Consider the following 19,940-nt stretch of genomic DNA (forward strand, 5'->3'; position numbering starts at 1 on the left):
GTGTCTGAGACTTAAGTTTTATGCCACTGCAAATGAATTAGGATAGCCCAGGTGATTAATTCTATTGCTGCAATATCAGCCGGTGACATAGCATCACAAAGAAGTTTCTTCATTTATGTCCAGTGTGAGTCAACTGGTTTCTTTTCAGTGACTTCGGGTCATCTGAAATAGGTGGCTTCAATGTTGCAGCAGCGCGAGAAGAAAGGAGGAGAGAGACAGGAACACAAGCTCAAGTCCTGCTGCCTGGAGATGGCATAGACTGGCTTATTTCTGAGTTCATTGACAGGATTTGTCACGATTTTAATCAAGGAGCAAAGGATGCTGCAAGATTTAGGGAGTATGTGGATTGTTAGCAAGCACGATGTCTACCCAGCATCTGAGATGACTTAGTGTCATACACTCTGTGATTAAACACAGGTCAAGTGGAAGATGCTTCATGAGGCTTCAGATCTATGTACAACTGTGCTTACAGTTATACCACTATTATAAGTATTACTTAAAATACGCATTGTCTTTTATGACTATTTTATAATTTTCTGGGTGGTATTAAATAGAGCATCTAGTGATATCAGTGTCCTTTAAAGAAAATGTGCTGTGATTTTTTTTTAATATAATTACAAGTAACTTGGTCAGCCTTAACTATTAGGTCATTTTATTTGCTCTGTTAAAGACTGATTATATAACACACTATCCCTTTTTCTCTAATGACTTTGCCAACCACATACTTTTGGTTTTGGTAATTGTTAAAGTGATTACTTACACTGCTGCTGAAGAAGAGACAGTTTGTGCCAACTGGCAACATGGCATTATCAGGACTTTAAAAACCACCCTGCGGGCACTTTTGGAAAACAAAAAAGTGAGGCTTATGGAAGAAGGGGAGAGGGGAATAGAAGGACATAGAAGGGAAAGGAGCTCCACAAGAAGAACAACGAAGCCAAAAACTTGGGCCCAGAGTTCCCTGCAGAGACTGATAAACCAACCAAGGACCATGCATGGAGAGGACCTAGACTCCCTGCTCAGATGTCGCCCATAAGACAGCTAAGTCTCTACATGGGTTCCCCAGTAAGTGGAGAAGAGACAGTCTGACATGAACATGGTTGCCGGCTCCTTGATCACTTTTCCCTGGTAGGGCGACTTAGCCATCCCATAGAGGAAGAGGATCCAGGCAGGCCTGATGGGACCTGATAGGCTGGGGTCAGATAGTAGGGGAGGAGAATTCCCCCTTTCAGTGGACTAGAGGAAAGGGATGGGGGAGGCGGAAAGGGAGAGGGAAGGAGAAAACAGGACGAGATGAGGAAAGGGCCTACAATCAGGATATGAATAAATTGTAAAAAATAAAAATTAAAAGAGAAAACAAAAAAAAAAAAAAAACAAAAAAAAAAACAAAAAAATTTCTGGTGCCACACTGGGACTGCGGAAGAACCCAGTCTTTGGACTTCCCCAGTGAGAGATGATCATGATGGGACTCCAAGTGTTGAGACACGGGTTTACATTCATCAAGGCCTCTCACATGGATACACATTCATTTCCACTTAAGAAAATGGAAGATGTTGATTTGTCTGGCACAATGAGAGGTAAATCAACAGATTTTATACAGGAAAATGAGGAGAAGGACCACACATTTGTGAGCAGCAAAAGGAACCAGACAGTGTGTCATGGCATACAGGCTATTAAGCCAGGACCTTCAGCTACACTGACCAAAGCCACCAGCCACCTGGCTACCTAAGCTAAATCAACATTAAACAATATAATAAATCATCAAATTATCAACTCTACTGATATGAGTTAAGTGAAAAAGCAGAACAGAGTTACTAGGTAGATAAAATGTGAGATGTGAATGTTTCTGACATAAAATACACAGATAGATAGATAGATAGATAGATAGATAGATAGATAGATAGATAGATACATACATACATACATACATACACACATAGACACATAGATACATAGATAAGATGGATGGATAGAATACCACTCCACATTCTGTTACCGTAGATACAGCTCACATAACCAGTAGCCCTCACGCAAGTGGCAGTGGCTCCTTACGGGTTTGCACGTACACAAAACACTTCAGTTACTTCAAAATGTTTGATGAACAGAGCCACTTTGCTCCTAGCTGCCTAGTACAGTTGTCAGCCTCTGAACGTCTTCCATTCTGAAGGCAGACTAACTGATCCCTTCAACAAGTAGATTATGACTACCTGAACAGCATAAAGCTTACATTGTGAACACAATGGATGAGTAACAGAACTCCAGCAGCCGACTTAACAGAAATCATGAAAGATGAATGCAGCTGGAAAAAAAACTGGGAAACATGAAAAAGACTTGTTTCCATTAGGATCAAAACAATATGTATTGGCACTGTCCTAGATTGCTTTCTATTGCTGTAAAAATAAAGTGAACCAAACAAACTTGGGAGTCCTTTATTTTATTTTACATGTTACTGTGTAATGTTGAAGGAATAAGGAAGAAGAATTTATGTGAAGGCTCAAGAAGAAAGCACAGAGGAACTCTCTTAATGGCTTGCTCCTTGTCTCAGGCTTAGCTACTTTTCTTATACAGCCCACACGCTCCGCCTAGGGATGGTACCAACCACAGCTGGCAGGCTCCCCTACATTGATTAGCTATCAAGAAGCTTCTCCAAAGGACGAGTCCACAGACAAATCTGATAGAAGCCTAATGTGTCAAGCTGAAAAACCAAGATTAGCCATCCAAATCCCACATTTCTTCAACTTAACACATCACTGCAAAACGACAATGTCCCCAAGACTCAGGATAGTATAATATAAAACACAAAGTCTTTAAAAAATACTACCAATGATTTAAAAGTCTAAGGGCTTTTTTTTTAAATTCAAGGTTCTTTTTTAAAATATTTTTTATTTTAATTTGTATTACACTTTATTCACTTTGTATCCCCCCCATAAACCCTTCCCTCCTCCCCTTCCAATCCCACCTTCCCTCCCCCTTCTCCACTCATACCCCTCCCCACGTCCACTGATAGGGGAGGTCTTCCTCTCCTTCCTTCTGATCCTAGTCTATCAGGTCTCATCAGGAGTGGCTGCATTGTCTTCCTCTGTGGTCTGTTAAGGTTACTCCCCCTCTGGAGGAGGTGATCAAAGAGCAGGCCAATCAGTTCATGTCAGAGGCAGTCCGTGTTCCCATTACTATAGAACCCACTTGGACATTGAACTGCCATGGGCTACATCTGTGCAAGGGTTCTGCGTTATCTCCATGCATGGTACTTGGTTGGAGTATGAGTCTCTGGGAAGACCCGTGTTCAAATTTTCTGGTTCTGTTGCTCTCCTTGTGGAGCTCCTATCCTCTCCAGATCTTACTATTTCCCACTTCTTTCATAAGATTCCCTGCACACTGCACAACAGTTGGCCATATGTCTCAGCATCTGCTTTGATAGTCTGCAGGGCAGAGCCTTTCAGAGGCCCTCTGTGGCAGGCTCCTAACTTGTTTCCTGTTTTCTCCTTCTTCTGATGTCCATCCTCTTTGCCTTTCGGGATGGGGATTGAGCATTTTAGCCAGAGTCCTCCCTCTTGATTAATTTCTTTAGGTGTACAGATTTTAGTAGGTTAATCCTATATTTTATGTCTATATGAGTGAGTATATACCGTGTGTGTCTTTCTGCTTCTGGGAAAGCTCACTCAGGATGATCTTTTCCAGTTCCCACCATCTAGCTGCAAATTTCATGATTTCCTTGTTGTTGTTTTTTTATTGCTGAGTATTCCATTGTGTAGATGTACCACAATTAAGGACATTTGCTCAACCATATTTGTAGCAGCTTTATTTGTAATAGCCAGAAGCTGGAAACAACCCAGATGCCCCTCAACTGAAGAATGGATACAGAAATTCAAGGTTCTTAACTGTGCCTCCTGTAATATAAAAACTACATTACACACTTATTAGACAAAAGAAGATACATGGCCTAGGAAAACTTGGATCTAAGCAAAACCAAAATCCAGTTATGTCAATTTATGTTATGTCGCTCAGTGTCTGTCCTCTGGAACTCACTCATTCACTCTCACCTCCAATGTTTCCTCCTAAGTATTTCACAATGTACTCATGTTCTAACCAAGAGGCTGTGCTGCATGTGTCTTATATGGCCAGCAGTCTCTTGCATTTTTCGTTTTACACACCTTTTACCATTGTGCCTAATGTGTGTGAACACATGTATGCCATGTGGTATGTGTTGGGGTCCCAGGACAGCTCTGGGGAGGTAGTTCTTGTAGTTGGTCTTAGCCACTTTGTTGGTTCTTCTTTTACTCACCCTTTATCCCATCAGTCATCCCCTAACAGTAGATGGAAGAGAAAGGATAAAGATGAAAAAGAGAGAGAGGAATGGGGGGAGGGAGAGATCCTCAAATGTAATTTCTTTCTTCCTGTTTCCTCTTGTAGCTAGTCTTTGCTACTTTGTGGGTTCTTTTTCCCACCCTCTATCCTTCTTATCACCAGGAAGGAGAGAAAGAAGGATAAAGGAGAGAGATCCTAATTTATTTCTTCTTGATTCTTCTTTGAGAACCTCTGTGGAGGCCCTAGCATTTATATACCTTCTGAAAAGTTCCCAGAATACCAAATGTCACACAATTGCAGAAACTCTCTGCAGCTGGCAAAAACCCTCCTCTGCTAGAGCACAAGGCAAATCGGCTGCTGCAAAGAAGCCTCATATGCCCACACCTGGGATTAAAATGAAAACATATAATATTTCTGTGTTTTTTAAAGTATCCAAAATTCCAGAATTCTTAAAGATTCTTTCCTTTTTCTTTTTTCTTTTCTTCCACCATGGGTTCCAGAAAGCAAATTCAAGCAGGTCATCAAACTTATGTGTCCAGTGCTTTTACCCACTGAGACATCTCACAGGTCCCCTTTATGGTTCTTAAAGCCTGATAGCTTTGATTCAACACTCAAGTCTGCCATTATCCTACACCAGAGTTGCATGAGAAACAGCACACAGACGTTAATTCATCTCAATAGTGTAAGCAAAGTTCCTTGGATGCAGTCTGGATGCTTCCAGAATACCTCCAGCTAGTTACTTCTCTCTCTCTCCTTCTCCCTCTCCCTGTTTCTCCCTCCCTCTCTTCAAAAACAACAAGAAATGGAAGAAAAGGGATTTAATAAAGTTATGCTTGCAGGAGATGGAACGTGGGGGTGGAGGAGCAGCAGTGCTTATGCGGCCTACAGTGCAGGCAGAGGCTTGTGTTTTCTGAAAAGACTCTGAAGAAGCCAGCTGATTTTCTTAAGGACACCTAGAAACAAAGCCTATGGAATACACAGGATAAGGATACAACGTGGACTCAGAAGGACTGGGTTTTAGTTTGCCACCAAGCAGCAGTCAGAGCTGAGCAAACATGAATAGAAACACCAAGCCAGGCTCATGTGACTTCAGATAAGTCCCATCATTCTCATGCTTTGGCCACAGTAAAACATAGCAATTTTTCTTCAGGGTTGCTATGAAGGTTTAGGAAGATACACAAAAGGCTTTTTGATTTGCTGTGTTTGAGGAAGGGTCTCACCATGTAGTCCTGGGCAGTCTAGACCTGGTTGGCCTCAAATTCATAGCAGCCACCTTGCCTTTGTCTCCCAAGTACTGAGAGACAAGCCACAAACCCAGCTTTGCAAATAGTTTTTAATCATAATTTGGCAAATGGATAATAAGTTGCATTCAACTTTAAACATTGTTATTTGAAGTCCAAAATGTCAATCTTTCCTTACCATATAAATTTGAGGAAAAATCTTTGAGCCTGTTTTCTCACATGGTCATCAAGAGTGTGTCATCTAATTTCTAATGTCGGAATAACTGCAATCAGGAATATCGACAGAAGCTCTTAGATTTCAAAAGAACCTTTTTAAGCCTTCTAGCCTCCAGAAGCTTTCCTAAGACAAATGATGACCAGGTTTTGTACCAAGAGTGCAAGTGTCTGGAAGAACAGGATAGGAAGGGCGTGTGTATGTGTGAAAGTGAGGAAATGAGGGATCTATTGTAAATCCCATGTAGGAAGAATAAGAGCATTACCACAATTTTGGAGCCAAATTTGAAGCAACCTTTATGATATACTAGCCAGAAGATGATATATTGGTCATGTCCATAGCCAGAATTCCCAGAGAATGGCCACGAATCATGTTAGTCAGGGCTAAGTGCTTCCCTGCTCGATCAATTGGGGGCAAGCATACTTGTTGTCTGCATGTGCTCAAGCACAGCCTGCACACTTGAGGCAACCAACCTCTTTAGAGAAGTGAAAATGTGGTTTGTTACATTACATGAGCAACTACTCCCAACATTGCAGGAAGTCTGCTGTCCTTGGGGAAGAGGGGCTTATAAGCTAGAGCCATTCTTGCTTTATAGATCTCTTAAGCACAGTGATTTAAACCTAAAACATAACTTTGGCCTTCATACTACAGCAGTGAGTTACTGCTGCTCTAGCAAACTCATACTGTCACCTCTAATGGGGGAGGGGTAAGTCACATTGCCGAAGGAATTATAATGGTGCTGAGACCACTTTCCATCCTTATCTCTGCTGAGAGGGTGCCATCCTTACCACAGAGGCTAAGCATGGACAAGATATGCTTCTCTGTGCTTTCTACCTATTGTTTGCCTTTTCTAATATTGTGCAAAGTCTTTGAGCAAGAAGAGCTGGTCTGTTGTGTTCACTACTGTGACCATAGCATTAGAAGAAAACGAGGTAGTGACCAGTGTGCATGATGAAGGAGAAGGACTCCTAACAGAAACTGACCAGAGTGGGTGATTTTTTTGGTTGTGGACAGAGACAAGAGTATGCCAATAACTGTAATGCCAAAGAGTAACAGCTTCCTCTGAAATTCTAAAAATTGTAAACTATTAAGGAGCACATTTATCACTGACTGACATTCCTACTGTGATTTTATGACATTCCTACTGTTTTGTGCAGCACAAAACAGGAAATACTGAACTTCACAACCAGATTAAAAAAAAAACAAAAAACATATGGGTGAGAAGCTTGAAGAAGTTTTTATTTTCCTGAATTTTTTTCTAAACTTTTTTTGGAAAAGCAAAAGTTTTATTTATGAAAACAAACAAACAAAACCCAGTAACTGAGGAGATGACTCCATGACTTAGTACTTGCTTTGTGAGCATGAAGCCCTCAGGTTAGTCTACAATACCCACATAACAAAAGTGGGCATAGAGGGGTATGCTCACAACCACAGTACTGACGAGATGGAGATTGGACTCTTGATGCTCACTGCTCGGGCATATATTCACTTTCCTGACTGCTTTGCTGTAACAGCCTTTATTTGTGAAGCCACAACTGCCATTCCTTTGTGTTGAGACAGACACAATTCTAGAGTAACACATTCAAACCTTGTCGCCAGACCTCAGACCTCAGACCTCAGAGCATCATCACTTCAAAGCTCAAAGCTGTCCCTCCTGTCCCAGGCTGTGGTGAGGGTCACCTGCAGTAACCACCAGCCCTCACGGAAGGATGGGCTGACTCACTCACTTCACTAGACGGACTGTCTGGTCCTGGGCAGCATGCCACCTGTGGGTACTTCTATCTAAGGGTGGAACTTTCACAACACTGAAATATGGTAAACCTCACAGCTCTTAAGAAGACGAAAAGGCTCTATTTTGAGTTTTCCTATGCCTATAACCACCCCATGTGTCCTCAAATCTATTTTTTGATAGTTGGAAATTGCTTTTTTATTCATAAAAATATATTCATTTAATCAATAGGGGCATAAAATGGCAGTCAGTATACAGAGTGTATAGCCTTAGAAAACTTAAGATGACAAATATAAAAGGAATAAAAAATAACAAAACCTTAAATCAATACAAAGAAAACCAAGAAACCAAAGGAAAACAAATAAACCAAAAAAAAACAAAACAAGAATCAAGATAAAAGCCAGAAAAAAAAATTAAGCATTATTCTCTTGCTGCGCTAAATTATCTTCAGCAACAGTTATGTATGACATGGAGTCAGCTTCAGCACTGCACTGGAGAATTAATGATATGTTTTTGGGTGTAGTCTGTCTGGATAGCAAGATGACATTAACCCAGTCTTCACTGTCAGATTTCCCACCACATATGGAGGGCTGAGGATCCAGGCAGCTTGCCTTTGACAATAAAATGACAAAGTAATTCTTGCTCACCAAGGTGTCGTCAGCCATGTTGTTGTGGCCCTCACTGGGACCACTTGCTGGTGGATGTCAGGTTTCCAAGTACCTCCAGCTCCTTTCTAATGCACTCTTTTCTCAGGGGATAGTGAGATAACAGACATGTGGATCAGACTAAGGCAGAGCACCAGCAGGTGGGTTGATATTTACCTCACTAATGAGTTTACAGTTTTAAGAGTTATCTTTTTCTGAGGAGGCCTTGATCCTGGAGTGTAGAATGTGCCTCCAAGGTGTCTGCTGCTTCCTCCAGCCTCCTCAGGTCTCTCAAAGGGTGTTATCAGAGAAGGAAAGGCAATCACACCTAGAAACAGTCTCACTGCGTGGTAAGCTAGACAAAATCAGGGCCTATTTACCCATACTTAACAAAAGTTAAGGAAGAAAAACCGCCCCATGAATACCCTGGTTCCTGGGGGTGGAGCTCAGTGGAGCCTCACTTGCCTGGCACAGTGCTCCTGCTGCAGCAGGTCCATTTGCAGGAAGAGCTTGTGCTGAGCTGTGGCCTGTTCTAGCTCACATTGGAAGCTGCCAAATCTACAGGGGGGAAGGCAACTGGAACACAGGCCTGGTGAAGACCAAGCATGCCGGCTGCTGAGCCTCCACCAGCTCTGTTCAGCTAAGCAATCCAGCATTACCTTTCAGCTGAGCTCATTCCCTGCTTCCCTAAGGGAAAAAGATCAGAGCCTGACTTTTCCTCAGCCTTTAAAAACTGCTAGAAATTGAACTGGGAACTACACGGTGTGCTGGTCTAGATAAATAGTGCATTTCATCAATAGTCCAGAAACATTGCTTTGGAAAAATAGCATCCTAGCCGTGTCAGAGTCACAGTTCAGGAGGGATGTGCATGGCCTTCATTAGCTACCAGGTGGAAAACTATGCAGGCCCTCTAGTGGAGCCTACAGAGCACTGCAATGAAGGTTCTGATTATTCCTACAATTCAGAACCCTGCATGGGTTCAACATGTCCAACTCTAAATCTGCTTATAGCCAGGAAACCTGCTCACAGGAAACTGATGTACACTGCAGAGAGCCAGTAATCAGCCGGAGTGTGCTGCACACAAATATGCCTAAGTGTAGAAACTTACCTCTAAAGGTGATGTTTCCACAGGAAAATGCAGTGGCAGGAGGACACTGTCCTCCACAAATGACCCTCACCCTGCCTAGCTTTGGGTGTCCTCAAATTTATAATCACAGCTGTTCTAACACTCCGCATTATCATCCTAGCCCCATAGTGCTTGCTAAGCCTAAAGCACTAAGAGTGTGTGTGGACATAAGAAAGATGCTTCAGGAACTCTTAACAGTAATGGAGGAGGCTTAAGGAGGGTTGCCAGTGGATAGTTGGGCTCTTGTGACGCTCAGGGATAAAATTCACTTGTAGGTTATAAGAGAAACAGGGGCAAGAGAGATGGCTCAGTGGTTAAGGTCTCTTTCAGAGGACCTAAATTTGAATCCCAGCACCCACACGAGAACATTTCCAGTCCTAAAGGATCCAGTACCCTCTTCTGGGATCTGCAGTCACCAGGCATACAGGTGGGCGCACCGCACAAACACACACGCAAGCTGAAGCTCAACACCCATTCAAGCAAAATAAGCCAACAAGAAATTTAAGAGAGAAAACAGTTAGGTCCTGATCCATATCTAAGTTTCATACCTTTCGTCTGAACACGCAGGGGGTAGAGGTAGGCAGATCTCTGTGAGTTTGAGACCAGCCTGGCCTACAGAGAGATCAAGAGAAGAGGAGGAGGAGGAGGAAAAATAAGAAGGAAAAGAAGAAGGAGACGAGAAGAAGAGAAGGAGAGGAGAAGAGAGAAGAGAAGAGAAGAGAAGAGAAGAGAAGAGAAGAGAAGAGAAGAGAAGAGAACAGGAGAGAAGAGAACAGGAGAGAAGAGAACAGGAGAGAAGAGAACAGGAGAGAAGAGAACAGGAGAGAAGAGAACAGGAGAGAAGAGAACAGGAGAGAAGAGAACAGGAGAGAAGAGAACAGGAGAGAAGAGAACAGGAGAGAAGAGAACAGGAGAGGAGAGAACAGGAGAGGAGAAGAAGAGAGAAGAGGAGAGAAGACGAGAGGAGAGGAGAAAAGAGAAGAGGAAGAAGAGGCAGAGGAGGAGAACACCAGTACAATGAGAGAAATGGTAGAAAGTTCAAAGGACCTGGGAAACAAACCTAAGTGGCCTGTTTCCAGTAAGACCTTCCAAAAGCCATGTACACTACTGGTGGTAAAGACAAAATTTTATCTAATTTTGAAGTTTCAACTCAGCTCCTTCATGTGTGCACACACAGAAATAAAAGTGTAAAATCACAGAGAGGCCAAATGTTCTGGTACTGACTGTGCTCTTCCAACAACTTAGGAAAATATTTAAATGTGAAGTATCCCAAAAGGGCTTATGGTAATATTAAAAAAAAAAAAGTCAAGCCCCTGTGAACAAGCTCCATAAGTATCACAAAGGTAAGTCCTATGAAGTATGGAAGCAGAAGAGCTACTCTTGGCACCTTAAGCAGCTAGGATTTAGCTATGCTAAAGTCGAGGGGTCTCTGCTCTAAGTCTACCAACTGGACAACCCATCATCCTTAAAGCCAATCACAGATTCAGCCGCAAAAAGCAAACAACTATTCTATATCTAGGCTTTAGTACACGTTATTAGAGCCAAGTTTCAACAAAAAAGTGGCTTTTATTTACAGAATCAATTGCATATAGACTGTCTAGCCCATGTGGACCCAAGAGAGGAAAACCATTACACCTGATTTTTTTCACATATTGAGTTTACATACAAAAGTTTTACATTCATAAAAATCCCAAAATTGACAATAAAAAAATACTTCCTTTAATTAAATACTGAAATAACTTCAAAAGCATCCAATTCAAATTGGCTTAATCTTGAAGTGCAGTCCAATGAGACTGAACACTAAACATTTCAAGTCCTGTACCAAATAGTAAAACACACGAAGGCCTTCAGGATCCCTAAAATTTAAAAAAAGTAAGTTACCTTCTGTTCCCTATGAACAATCTCATAAATTTCTAAAACAAAAAAAAAACATTTTTACCAATTAAGCTTATAGAATTTAAGAAAAACGTGTACTCTTGATGAAACTAAAGTGAAGAAACTGAGCGATTAGCGTTTCTCTCTTCCTGTAAGGAAGAATGAAGTTCACCAGTACCCACTACTCTCTGAAGAAAAGTGCATCCACTCATAAACCCAGGAGAGCACAGAGGCCACAGCCTCACCAGATGTAAACATCTGTACGTTTAAACATCCAGCTGTTCTTAGTGAACATAAATGTTTAGTAATTATTATGCATTCATTCCCTTCCCCTTCTTTAATACTTATTTGAAGCACCCCTTATGTGTTGGACACTATGCTGACTCTGAAGACAGAACAAGGTCCTCATGTAGCTTATACTCAAGCAAGTTAGGATTTAAGGCAACACCAAACAATGGAAGCCATTTGGGGACATTTTTGAGAGAAAGAAGCATGAAGAAGTGACTCCAAGATTCAGGCTAGCATAGCTGCAGCGTAGGCTGAAAGAACCTAACGACACAAGGTGGTTCACACATATGCCTACTGTTTTTTTCAAGTGTTCAACCCAAGGTAAAGTATGATGTAATATGGGCCTGATGAAGCTCAGCAAACCAAAAATGTCTTCCTTTACATTTTGTAGCATTATAACCAGGTTATACAAAAATCAGGCATTATTTTGCACACTGCCGAGCTGAGTATTTTAGACAGTGAAAACTCTGTTAACTTCTCTGACAGACAAGATAAGACGTTTAATTACTTAAAGGTCCCAATGGCATCTGAATTCTAACTGCCTTCAGCTCAGCCAAATATACTTACTTTGACTGATTTACATCAATAAGAGAACCTATTTTTGATGTGGTAAAGGAAATGTGTTCGTCCGCAATTACAATTTCAAGTTCCTGGAAACAAAACAGCAGAGAAACAGTATCAGTAAAAACATCTATTCCAGAGATACCTGTATTCATGCTACAAAAAAAATGCAAACTTTCCAGAACTTGATAGAGGAGGAAAGAAAGTTAATCTTAGCCAAGCTTTCTATATATGCTTATAATCCCAGAACTCAAGAAGCAAAGCAGGAGGACTACTCAATTCTAAGGGCAGCCTGGTCTACAGAGAAAGTTCCAGGCCAGCCAGGACTACACAGGGAGACTCTCTACAAAAACCTAAACAAATTTAATTTGCTAAACAGAATTCTCTTAATATAACCTCACCGACTGCTCCTGAGCACTAGCCTCAGGCTCCGGATCAAACCAGAACTGTGTCCTTGAGCTACCACAAAAAAAGGGGCTCAAAAAAAAAAAAAAAAAGACACAAAAATGTTTATGATACTGGTAAACATGAGAGCTGTCACATTAAAGCTTATGTTATAGAAAGATTATAGAAATAAAACCCATTTAAAATATCACAAAATGAGCTGGGCAGTGGCACACGCCTATGATCACAGCACTCAGGGAGGTGGGGGCAGGGGGGCTCTCTACAAATTCAAGGCCAGCCTGGTCTACAAAGCAAGTCCAGGACAGCCAAGGCTACACAGAAAAGCCCTGTCTGGAAAACCCAAAAAGAAAAATAGAAAGAGAAAAATCACAAAAAGTATTTTCCCTTTCCGTAAGTTCCTGCAAACATACAAGATTAACAATAGCTATGGCTTTGGCACTGCCATGTATCAGGCTCAACTGCTGCGACTTCCCCCAGGCCCTAAAATAGCTTAACAAGGTTATAGTCTTCACTGGTCTTCTTTCACACATGTACAATCCTAAAGGCATGAAGCACAGAACATACACTGACATAAATAAACAGCAGTAACACTGACTCTCCATAACACACTAACACTCTCTGAAACCCAATGAAAAATAGAACTTATAATACAATACAATGTAATATGGTTGGTTCGGGACCATTATCATCATACAAATTTTATCTGTACCGCTTATCCAGAAATCTAATGCTAATAAAAGGGCTACATGTTTAATTTATTTTTACACTAAATTGTCAAGCAGGTGTTAATAAAGAAGTCCTAGGTATCCACTTCATGAGATACTGCAAATTGAGAGTTTGCTAAGATTCTCTAATAATCACAAAATTCTTGGTTTAATTATCCAGCAGCAGTTTCTGCAGTGTACCTGCCACTCCCTCATGGAGAACACATCACTAGTACATTGAAAAACATTTTTATATATAATGAAACTTTCAGTGTAGCCAGAGCTATTTTTCTAGAATTGATGTTCATAAATGAGATTAAGGCAAAGGGAAATGGAAAACATCACCATTTTCTGATGTATTTACAAAACCACCCTCTAAAAGAAGTGCATCAACTTCTTAACACAGGTCTGGATGTCACAGCCTCACTTACAAGCAGGTTTAACGGCTCTTTGATGTTCTTTGCAGGCCCAGATGGCCAGTGACCACCATGTGGACAGTGGTACTACTGTAACTCAGGTTCCCACGGGACACAGACCTGCCTCTGCTTCCCAACACCATGTTCTACACTGTTCTTGCCACAGAGCAGTCTCATTACTGCCACTTTTAGATCTCTACCCATTCTTGTAGTCAAAGAAAGGGGCTGATGGAAAGTACAATGCTCAGGAACACACAAAAGTGAAATTAAATGTTTCTTTCTCCCACGCCTCATATCTCATTTCTCCGAGGGTTGAAAGGACCCAATTCAGAAACCAAACTGTCTTTACACAGAGTGAAATTGGGACTGCAGAGTTCTTTGGGAGCCCTTTGAGAAACATCAATTATTCTGAAGAGAACATAAGAGGCAAACACAACGTTCCATTTGAACAAAGAAATCTATCAAGTTTCCCTCTATGGCATTTAAATATACAAATTCAAAAAGATGAAAAATTGGAGAAAGTTAATTGCTACACTCAATGAAAAGAACCCTAACTCTCAAATTTGGCTAGAAATGTTGTATTTATTTATAGTAAAAATAATTAACAATAACAGCTAATCTATAATAAGAAATTCGTAACAGTGTCAAATTATCCTAGTTTCGGCTAGACAGGCTAGACATAGCATGCTGTCTAAGTTTCGAGCTATGTGCTAACTCCTCTCCTAGTTGAAGCAAGGAAAATGAAGCTAAGTTAAGGGCTGAGAAGTATAACTTGGATATAGTATTTGCTTGCCTGGCAAATATGAACCTTGAGTTCAACCCAGTATCAAAAGAAAAAAAAGTTTAAAAGGAAAATGAAGTTATATAATCAAAGTTTCAATAAGAAACCATCCTGAATACATAATATAGAATGCACTGATTATATTATCCTTTGACTCTATCCATTTGAAGAATCACTAGGCACAGACCTGCCGGCCAACCCTGTCAGGGGGTGGCCACAAAGCATCGTCCTCTTTTGTAATTTCACTGTCGTCAATAATTCTCTTCAGTTCTTCCATTACACTCCTGTGGACATAGGCCTGAAAATCAATTACAATAAAATCTTATAATGATTATCTGTCTTCCCACAGTTCAACAAGATCTAATAAAAGTAAGTTACAAATCCTAAATATCCAAACATAGGAGTGAAAAACTGAATTGGATTCAAAAGCTACTAAACAAAAATTCATCTTTCTCACAAATATTACTTTTTTTCTATTCTCTTGCCCTTTAACACATACTTTTTCCCCTTCTCACCACTAGCTGCCTTAAGGCCCCATATTCTGCCCTGGTAGCAGGGGCACTTGGGTAGCTTACAGTTAATGGAGCAACACAGGGCTATAGAGTAAGAACGCAACACAAATACACATGAGTTGGCACTCTAAGGCCAACCTACTCTTCCAAGCCTTTCATTGAAAAATCACACTTCACAAAACAAATTAAATGATATAGGCTTATAAATATTTGGGTTGATTTTTTTGTTAAAAGAATGAAAACCAGCAAGGTGGCTCAGTGTGTACAGGCAGTCAAGATTAAAGACCTAAGTTTAACCCCTAGAATCTACATAGGAGGAGAAAAACAGTTCCTACCTACTTTGACTTACACACACAAACATTGTTACATGTGCACCCCCACACATGCCCACACACACTCACACATTTAAAAAAAACAACCCTTTCTAAGAATGTTAAAATAGGATATATCTTGCATGGACTATGTTGCCTGCTTTTTGATTACTTCCCCCTGATGGGACTTCCCTACCAGGCCACAGGGAAAAAGGGTAGGACTGGGAGGATAGGACAGAGGGGCCTATGTCCGCAATATAAATTAAATTTACTAATTTTTAAAAACTACCAAAAATGCTAAAATATGTAATTAAAAAAGAAAGCTTTCAATCTATAAATTGGTTTCTTCGTTGAAAGAGAGCCTTGTAATAACTTTTGTCAAGTCAACACAAACAAGATAAATGAACAAAAGGTAAACAATTAGACATTTGAAAAGAACTTAGCCAGTGGCAGATGGATTTCTGTGAGTTCAAGGTCAGCCTGGTCTACACTGAGAGTTCCAGGACAGCAGGGCAACAAAGTGAGACCCTGTCTCACAAAGAAAGGGTTGGGGGCATGCTGTGGTGATGCACACCTTTAATGCCAGCCCTTAGGAGGCAGATGCAGGTGGACCTCTGAGGTCTAAGTTCAAGGCCAGCCTGGTCAGTTGAGTTCCAGGACAGCTAAGGCTCCACACAGAAACTCTGTCTTGAAAAAACAAACAAACAAAAACAAAACAAAGTAGAAGAAAAGAAAAAAAAAAAGAACTTACTTCTTTTCTGATCATTACATCATTTTTATAATTGCTGTTATTGGCATATCTAAGTTTTCCTGGGGAAAGAAAAAAAAAAAGAACATCGTGAGCAATTTTAAGGGTAAAGACAATTTCATATCTCATTTGTATTAGTATATCCACTTTCATCATGTAAGATCAAGGCTAAACACAATAAATATAAAAGTGAACTAGCAAGTTTTAACATCCTCCATACCTTCCACACAATGGGTCAGGTTTGTTAAGGCCTGTTTTCTTCCTTTCTTCCCTAGATCTCATTGTGTAGCAAGGTTGGCAGCCTTGTCCAGGGATCTATCCCCCTGCCTGTGTCGCCTAAGTTCCGGGATTAAAGCTGTGCATAACAAACAGGTTTATTTTCTTAATCTAGCCCCTGAACTACAAGTGACTGTGACAAAGCACGGAGAGTATTCTCTTCAAGTGTGATGTGTTGGTGCTTGCTAAGTGCTGTACTCACAACATTTTTCATCTGAACTCGGAAGGAATTCTAACAGCAGGTTTCACTTTCTCACCTACTCACAGGAGAGAAAATCACATTAAACAACTTGCTCAGGGTCACACAGTCTCTTTTGTGTCAACACTTTCTCTATTATTCCAAAATGTTCCCCTAATTGCTTTCCTTCAAATTAGTGTATATGGCTAAGATAATGGATAAAATTTTTAATTATAACTAGGAAGCACACAAACTATGTGAACTGCCAGTTTGTTGGCTGATTTATTTCAATCCATCCTGCCTGACCTTTGAAGGTCAGTGCGTGTGTGGTTGCCTGGATGGCTAGTCATTCAGGTGCCCAGACATCTTTCTCATCTGCTAAACTGAAAGGTTACCCTACAACGGTGTATCCCCAGGTACTGTAGATGTTGTGAGTCATTATTTCCCATGTAAGTGGAATGATGCAGTGGCAGAGATCCATTAGAACCAATCCACACATGAAATTTCTCTGATAGTGCTGGAATTCTTAATTTATGTTACTTAGGATGATAAGCTGTTCACAGGCAAGGGGACTAAGAACAGAATTAGAAAAAAAAAAAAAAACAACCAAATCAAATTGGAAGAAAGAAAGAAGGAAGGAAGGAAGGAAGGAAGGAAGGAAGGAAGGAAGGAAGGAAGGAAGGAAGGAAGGCAGAGCCGGATGTGGTGGCACACTTCTTTAATTCCAGCACTTGGCTGACAGAGGCTGGTGGATCTCTGTGAATTCAAGGCTAGCATAGTCTACAAAGCAAGCTCCAGGACAGCCAGGGCTACACACTGGGAAACCCTGTCTCAAACAAAACAAAAGACCTAAAACCAACATCACAACAAAATTTGGAAAGCACAGGTAAAGTTGCTGTGTTTCTAAATAACTGCAGGTCCAATGGCTGATACCTTGACTTCTTCCTAAATGCCTGAAACATTTTGAATACATGATCCTCTTTTACTTTCCCTTTTCAAAGAACCTTGGCCAAAACATTCATATAGCCCAAATAGCACTTAATTAAATCCATACAGTTAAATGATTAAATGTCTGTCTCCCAAACTCCACCTTCATCTTTGGCACTTACGTACTGCCCAGTACATAATGTACATTCAAAAATAAAAGATCACTGGTGCAGTAAGCAGAGCTGTCCAGTGACAGAATTGCCTTACACCACACAGGAAGGGGCTTCAACAAACTAATGCTCTCCTCTGGTTTTTCTTTTCCCCCTGAAGGAAAGAAAGTTTCTCTTTTTGATCTTAATCAAGTGTCTTATCTTCTAAGGGAAGCTTCTTTTTGTTTTTGAGGGTTTTTTTTTTTTTTGGGGGGGGGTTGTTTAGTCTTTTTGTTTAGTCTTTGCTTGGTTCTTTTATTTGTTTTGTTTCATTTGGAAGGGGATTCAAGACAGGGTTTCCCAGTGTTACAGCTCTGGCTGTCCTGGAAGTCACTCATGGAGATCCACCTGCTTTTGCCTTCCAAGTGCTCAGATTAAAGATTTAGGGGAAGCTTTTTCTTTCTTTTTTTTTTTTTGTTTTTGTTTTGTTTTTTTCCTTTTCTTCTCAAGGTCTGATCATTTGTTACTCTTAAACACTCATTCCTTACTGGATTCAAGACTTAAAATTAAAAACTATCATTGAGGATAGCCTATGTCTCTTGGTAATCTGTTCCTGATATTTTTCTTTGGCTTTCTTCATTCTCTAGGCCAAAAAGTTTAGCTTATTCTGCAGCCTCCTCATTTTTCTTTGTATGTTGTTTCTTCGGAGCAATACATCAGCTTTAGCAAGGCAGGACATGTGTAGTAATAAGATGCTGAACCTTGGGTGCTTTCTGCCTGGATTTCTTACCTTCTTTATTTAAGCGCTCTGATTACATAGTGGCAGACATCAGCTTCTTTAGAGATATTGAAATGATTTAGGATTGTGCTCTTTTGGGCCCCAAGCCCAGAGGAACAGGGGCACAGCAGTATCTGTCCTTTTTTTTTTTTTTTTTTTTTTTTTTTTTTTTACAATAACCAATTTGAAACCACTCAGATTGGCATCCATAATAATCCATAATATATCTAGAACAGACTTGCAGTCCTCTCTCCAGCTCTCTTTGGTCTATAGCAAGCGTGCCCCTTACTCAACAGCAGGCGCCCTCTGCAGTGCCAAGAATGTTTCATGGCAAAACCTTGTTATCGTTCCCATCAATGACCGGGACCAAACAACCCTTCCACTCTTCACCCTGAGCATCAGCAGCTATTTTTGTGGCGAATCGTTTCTTGTAGAAAGTACTAAGACTATGTTCATGACCCACTTCAAAAAGTTCTGGCAGCTAGTGGCTGTGTAAGAGATATTCAGCTTTACCTAAACAAGGCTGACCGCCAAGGAGGCGCCAGAAAAAGAGCTTCTAGTAGGCTGTCACTGACTCACTTACCTCTGGCCATCATCCATTCATGTTTCTTGACAAAGATGGTGAAGAATCGTATTTCGATACCTAACCCATATCACACCCCTGCGTTCAGGCACAGGGTTCCTCCCCTACAAAGCAGCCTTCACGCCCAGAGTGAATGAATGAGTAGACAGAAAAAGGTCACCCGAAGATTTCAAGCATCCGCTGGGGCATCCCTTGATAATTCTGTTAACACTCCCGAAGCACAGGCTCTCCGTTCTAGGTTTCTGACTGCTGTTCCGTTCAACTTTGCTCACAGTGGCAGGATCCGCCTTTCAGAATTACGTTACAGCATTTTCCCCCCTCACAAACACACCCCCAAGCCTGCTACTCGAGCTCTTCAGGATGGGGCGTGGTGAGACGCCCGTCCTCACCGCCTCCCGGGGGCTGAAGCAGGAGGATCGACAGTTGGTGGTCAGCCTGGACCAGACCCGGTCCCAAACCCAAACAAGTTAATTGAAATAAAGAGGAAAATGAGAAAAACACAGAAACCCACACCCTGGGCGGCTCGTCCTCCCTCGCGGCCCAGCCGCCGCTCACCGTCCGGCCGAAACTCGAACTCCAGAAACTCGTGCCCAAACTTGCCCTTATGCCCGACGTAGTAGCGCAGGTAGAAATCACTAGCCGTAGGCATTCTAAGCCTGTGTTAAACCCCGCGGCACCTCCGGGCCGACGCGCTGCCGGCGCGGAACAGTGACGTCACGGGCGCGGGGAAAGCGCGTCACCGAGGGCGCCAGTTCTCCGGTAGGGAACGCTGCATGTCCAGCGAGAGACCCTGAGAAGAGCTGGGGATTTTCCCTGTAGCCGCTTAACTAAAATCTCAAGCACTTTGCTTGCTTTCTCTTCTGAAAAGATTTTGTTTATGTGCTTTGCTTTTTATTTTTTTAACTCTGACGATGTCATACACGTACGTGATGATTTTTGGTGACTCCCACCTCCTTGCCCTCTCTCATCCCTCCTTCTCAACCACTCTTACCGACCACCATTACCTCCTGTCCTTTAACGTCTTGTGTGTCTGGGTTGAGGAGGTCTCCACGCCTTTAATAAGGGTCGCTTGCATGATCGTGATGGCGGGATTTCATTATGGCTTTACCTATTGTTTTGGCTGAGCCTCCTACACTATCCACCTCTCCCCCACCTAACGCCTCCAACCCTTCTGCCCACAGTATTCCCGCTG

General features: G+C 41.4%; 2 protein-coding genes across 2 annotated transcripts in view; both read right to left on the reverse strand.

Annotated features, from left to right (window-relative positions):
- LOC110560949 (killer cell lectin-like receptor 2) overlaps positions 1–12,072 on the reverse strand; it is a 48,737-nt gene extending 36,665 nt beyond the window's left edge. Inside the window, exon 1 of the mRNA XM_060384299.1 lies at positions 11,987–12,072. The gene's annotated coding sequence lies outside the window, so the exon portion shown is untranslated. The remainder of the gene's footprint in view (positions 1–11,986) is intronic.
- On the reverse strand, positions 10,803–19,475 carry LOC110560946 (mago homolog B, exon junction complex subunit). Its single transcript, XM_021657129.2, has 5 exons — positions 19,304–19,475; positions 15,861–15,919; positions 14,474–14,584; positions 11,987–12,069; positions 10,803–11,112 (listed from the first exon to the last, which is right to left on the reverse strand). Exons 1-5 carry the CDS (start codon positions 19,395–19,397, stop codon positions 11,013–11,015), a joined length of 447 nt encoding a protein of 148 aa, XP_021512804.1. The 5' UTR covers positions 19,398–19,475; the 3' UTR covers positions 10,803–11,012.
- Between the last annotated feature and the right edge of the window lie 465 nt (positions 19,476–19,940).

This window comes from Meriones unguiculatus, chromosome 5, assembly GCF_030254825.1.
Source record: "Meriones unguiculatus strain TT.TT164.6M chromosome 5, Bangor_MerUng_6.1, whole genome shotgun sequence".
Taxonomy (NCBI): domain Eukaryota; kingdom Metazoa; phylum Chordata; class Mammalia; order Rodentia; family Muridae; genus Meriones; species Meriones unguiculatus.